At 46.3% G+C, this 5,076-nt stretch overlaps 1 protein-coding gene across 1 annotated transcript in view; it reads right to left on the bottom strand.

The window, feature by feature from the left end:
* The window catches only part of LOC101998256 (ER degradation-enhancing alpha-mannosidase-like protein 2), a 28,992-nt gene extending 27,733 nt beyond the window's left edge, over window positions 1-1,259 (bottom strand). The window contains exons 1-2 of the mRNA XM_005363072.2: window positions 1,084-1,259; window positions 741-851 (exon numbers count right to left, since the gene is read on the bottom strand). Of these exons, the coding sequence (XP_005363129.1) occupies window positions 741-851; window positions 1,084-1,190 (218 nt within the window). The 5' untranslated portion in view covers window positions 1,191-1,259. The remainder of the gene's footprint in view (window positions 1-740; window positions 852-1,083) is intronic.
* Between the last annotated feature and the right edge of the window lie 3,817 nt (window positions 1,260-5,076).

Raw genomic sequence — 5,076 nt, 5'->3', positions numbered from 1 at the left:
ACACACCGCCTGGGCTACGTGGGACTCTATCTGAAAACACACACACACACACACACACACACAGCTCCAGATTATAGCCCTAACCCCCAAGTGTGTTAAGAGAATTAAATGGGACGGCACTAAAAGCACATGGCAGTGTTCAATCCCTGTCTGTTTCTGCTAATGCAATGATTCTTCACTGAGCTGGGTTTTTATTCTAGTGAAATTGAAAAAATGTGATAGCACAGGAATTACTAACAGAAAATGAATCAGGTGACTTGTGTCCATGGTGGGGAGGGGAACTGAAACTGGGGAGGTGATGAAGATAGCGGTGACACGAAACAGTGGTATGAAGATGGAGGGGAAATATTTCCAGTCATACAGAGAACACAACTACAAAGGACCTTCCATCTGGGGAGAGTAACACCCCCTCCTGGAGCTGGGGGCCCACCTATAAAATGAAGAAGTTGAGTTTTCTGACTCTTGGAAGTTCTTTCAAAAGATTTTGCGACTCCAGAAATGTGCCCAAGTGTTCCTGTGTGGTGCCTGTTCCTACTGAGTCCAGAGGTCTAGCCTGCTGGACGATTAATCCAAGACTTTTTGTACTGTGAAAGCTGTGTAGACTCTGACAGCGTTGGTTTGGATTGAGGGAAGGGGTTGAATCAGCCCAGGCCGGAAACGATCCACAAACAGTGAGACCTTGAAGCCACCAGCCCTCCTAAGACCCCAGCCAACCCCCTTGGCCCTCAAGCTCGTTCTACCTGCCCCAGGTGTCGTGCCCGTCACAGGTGAGAGGTCTCAGCTCATCGTAGGGAAAGGCATTTTCCAGGTAACTGTCGTAGGCGTGGTAGAACATGGCCTTGACTCGCTCCCTGGTGCGAGGGATGAGAAATAAGGTAGGGGGCCAGAACCCAAAAAAAACCAGGCGGGAGAAAGGAGCAGACACAGGACGGAGAGTGGGAACCACCATGTGATTTCTGCCGAGGGCCCAGCAGCGGGACCGATCACGTCAGGGTAGGGGTCCTGGGGCAGAGGGAAGGGAAGGGGCCCGGTGGGCGCTTGCCAGTCCCCAGCCGTGGAGAGCAGGAGCCTGGCCCCCTTCACCTGTAGTGGGCGGGGTCGGGCGCGGTGCCGTCGGGGCCTGGCGCACCATGGTGCAGGGGCAGGAACACGCACACGAGGCCGAGCGAGATGAGCAGCCGGAAAGGCATAGAGCTCGTGTCCTGTCAGTGCCGCCGCAGCAGCTGCAGCCACCGCCACCCGCTCATCCTCCGAGCCGCTGCTGGCTCTTCCGGGGATACGCACCACGACGCCTGCGCATAGGGCCACTCATTTCCTGACTACAAGACCCAAGATGCAATGGACAGTGGAACACTGGCAAAAGAGCATCTCGGGATATCTATTCTACAGAGAGGAGTTCAACGTGTCTTAAGGACAGTGGCTGCTGTGGCTGCTGTTAGTGATGTTTTCACAGCCCCAGTTTCCGTTTGCTGAGCCCTTACTGCGTAGTAAAGCGTCAAGGAACACTTTACAGGTGCTGTCTAGATTAGGTTCTTTCTTTTTTTCCAAATACCTTTTTAAGAAGGGCCCAGCAGGGACTCAAGATTTGAAAAGATGTCTATAAAAGATGGATGGAAAGTGTTCAGCTTTGGCCATTGTTAGATACAGGGTTTCCCAACCACTTCCCCGATTGTGTAAGTAAACTCTAGAATTTTCCCAAAGCCGTCACTCTTAAGGTTTGCAGAAATCCCTTTTGTTCTAGGAGTTTGTAAATTTATAACCGTCTTTCATTTTAAGGTGCCATGACATCATGGTCCCTTCAGTCTCTAAATCAACCAGAACTTTGCCCATCCCAGTACCCCGGACCACCTCAGTGGCTGCCGCCCTTCATTGTCCCCGGCACTACTGCTTTGAGAACATCTGGGCAGTTTTCCCACTTCCTTTTTTGCTAGGTCCTGGACTTTGTCAGTGCGTTAGCCACAGCAACACCCATCCTGGTCAGTGTGGTGAGCTGTAGAGACAACCCTGTGTTTGAAGTTAATGCGGCTTCATTACAACTGGGCCATTTACACACAACCTATCTGTGTAACCTTAAAGGAGCCTCTCCCCTCCTCTAGGCCTAGCATCCACATTTATAAAAGGAAGGATTTGACCAATCGGATCTTTGAGATCCTTTTAACTTAGACTTTTCTGTAATTCTAAGGTTGCCCACCCTGTGCTGAAAAAAGCCAGAGGAAAACGTCTGTTTGGTTTATTGAGTACAGTGCAGGCAGGCTTGGCCTCTTTTTAAGATTATTGTTCTTTGACAATTGTGTGTGTGTGTGTGTGTGTGTGTGTGTGTGTGTGTGTGTGTGTTCTGGTCAGTGCCCCTCCCCATTGCTCTCCATCCTCCTCCTCTACTCTGGCTGACTCCTTTTTCCCAAGCAAGCCCCTCCTACTTCTATATTTTTACAGCTATTGTTTGTGACACACTAAGTTTAATTAGGGCTGCTCATATGAGCGTAGGTGAGGAGTTAAGGACAAACTTTGGATTCAGCATAATTTTGTGATTTTATTTACTTATGTATATGAGGGTTTTATCTGCATGTATCTCTATGCATCACATGCAAGCCTGGTCCCCTCTGAGGCCAGAAAAGGGTATGGGATCCTCTGGGTCTGGAATTAAAGATACTGTGAACCTCCATGTGGGTGCTGGGGCTTGAACCCAGGTCCTCTTGAAGAGTAGCCAGTGATCTTAACCATTGGTCTATCTCTCCAACCCCAATTCAGCATTCTTGAAAAAAATCCCTCAGTAAGTGTCCAAATGTGCCATTAGTTGACAAGCAAATTGAACACCATATCTAGCCTAGAGACACTGAGTGGTGCAGGGTCAAGGGTAAATGTGTGGGTGTTAAATTGGGGCATTAGAAGTGTGAACTCACTTTTTCTCTCTCTCTCCTCTGTAAATTAGAAAGAATATTAATATCTGCTTAATAGGATTTGAGAATTTAGTAAGTTATGTGAAATGCCTATAATACTGCCAGAGCAAACTCTGAATAACTAGGAGAATATGTTTTTTGAAAATGTGGGAGAGGGGCCAGGTAGAAGGGAGACCACAGGAATCTGAGACCTGGATAACAGCACAGAGACACTGTATGAGTTTCCCAAGACACTGTAACAAATTATCATCAACTTGGTAGTGTAAAACAAGAGAAATGTATTCTCCCATTTTGTTTTAGTTTGGGTTTTTATTGCTGTGAAGAGACACCATGACCACTGCAACTCTGTAGTGACAAGGCAAGCAAGCCTGCTTTTCGTCCCACCCAGCTCCCGCATGGCTAGCTTTACACCCGAAATAACAACACACAAATTGTGTTCATTTAAACACTGCTTGGCCCATTAGCTCTAGCCTCTTACTGGCTAACTCTCACATCTTGATTAACCCATTTCTAATAAGCTGTGTAACACCACAAGGTGGTGGCTTACCAGGAAAGATTCAGCATGTCTGACCTGGTGGCTGGTTCCATGGCATCTGCTTTCTTCCTCCCAGAATTCTGTTCTGTCTTCCCCGCCTACCTATGTTTTGACCTATGAGGACAAGCAGTTTTCTTTATTAATTAACCATTGAAAGCAACAGATAGATAGAAGACACTCCTACATCATCTCCCCTTTTTCTGTTTAAACAAAAAGAAAGGCTTTAACTTTAACATAGCAAAATTACATATAAAAAACAGTTATAAAGCAAGAATTACAGTTACAATATTTATATCTATTTTATCTTTTATCATAACTAAGGAAAACTATAACTATAACTAACCATTCTTCAACTCCATCAAAGACTTTCCAGGAGGATATAATATTACCTAAGTAAACAAGAAATAAGCAACTTTCAAAACTCTAGAAATGACAGAGACATCTCGCTGCCTGGACAGTCACCCAAAGTGCCTCTGTACCGTTGGGGCATCCATCTTCAGCCTACAGGCCCATAGTATCCAGCAAGCTCTTCCATGAAGCAGGAAATTTCAAAGACAGTTCAGTCACTTTCTGCTGTGTCCGGTAGAATGTCTCACAGACTCTTTCATGAATCAGGAATCCCGAAAGACCATCTCACCTTTAGGCAAGTTCAGCAGTCCTCTCTCTGCGGGTTCTCTGTGTCCAGTTTATGCAACAGTCCAGGCAAGAGCAGTTTTTTGCCCAAATGGCTATCAAACTCCATAAGGAGCCTCTTCTTGATCAGCAGGCAACAGAACATCGACTGACTGTCACACTGAGGGAAGCTTGAGCAAAAGAGACCTCACAGTACACCCCTACAGTGACACACTTTTTCTAACATGGCCACACCTCCTAATAGTGTCATTCCCTTTGGGGGCCATTTTTTTTTTCAAAGCACCACACAGTTCTGTTGTGTGGTAGTTTGAATGAAAATGGCCTCATAGGTCCCGAGGGACTGGCACTATTGAGAGGTGTGGCCTTGTTGGAGCAGGTGTGTTGTAGAATATTTATTTACACTATCAAGATCTATCTCTGCCTAAGGTACCTTCTGGTTGGTTTAATAAAGAGCTAAATGGCCAATAGCTGGGCAGGAGAAATTGGTGAGACTTCCAGGGAAGGGGAGGAAAGGAAAAGGACACTAGGCCCGTAGAGTTCACCAGCAGACTCAGAACAAGTTGGATGTGCCGTTCGAAGAAAAGGTAACCAAGCCACGTGGCAGAATGTAGATTTAAAAATATGGATTAACTAACTTATAAGAGATAGTTGGGGAAAGGCCTAAACTAAGCCAAGCTTTCATAATTATTAATAAGTCTCTGGGAATTATTTGTGGAGTGGCTGTCCAAAGATAGTCTGACAAGAAAGCTTGGTACACTTGGTACATGGGTGTGGTGTGGTTGGAGGAAGTGTGTCACTGGGGGTGGGCTTTGAGGTCTCAGAAGTTCAAGCCAGGGCTAGTGTATCTCAGTCTCTTCCTGCTACCTGCAGGTCCAGATATAGAAATCTCAGCTACCTCTCCAGCACCACACCTGCCTGCATGCCACCATGCTTCCTACCATGATGACAATGGAGTAAACCTCTGAGCTCTAAGCCAGCTCCAATTAAATGTTTTCCTTTATAAGAGTTGCA

The sequence above is a fragment of the Microtus ochrogaster genome, linkage group LG8 (assembly GCF_000317375.1).
Source record: "Microtus ochrogaster isolate Prairie Vole_2 linkage group LG8, MicOch1.0, whole genome shotgun sequence".
Lineage (NCBI taxonomy): Eukaryota > Metazoa > Chordata > Mammalia > Rodentia > Cricetidae > Microtus > Microtus ochrogaster.
The sequence above is the reverse complement of the archived record's forward strand: the minus strand, read 5'-3'. Positions and strand labels throughout refer to the sequence as shown.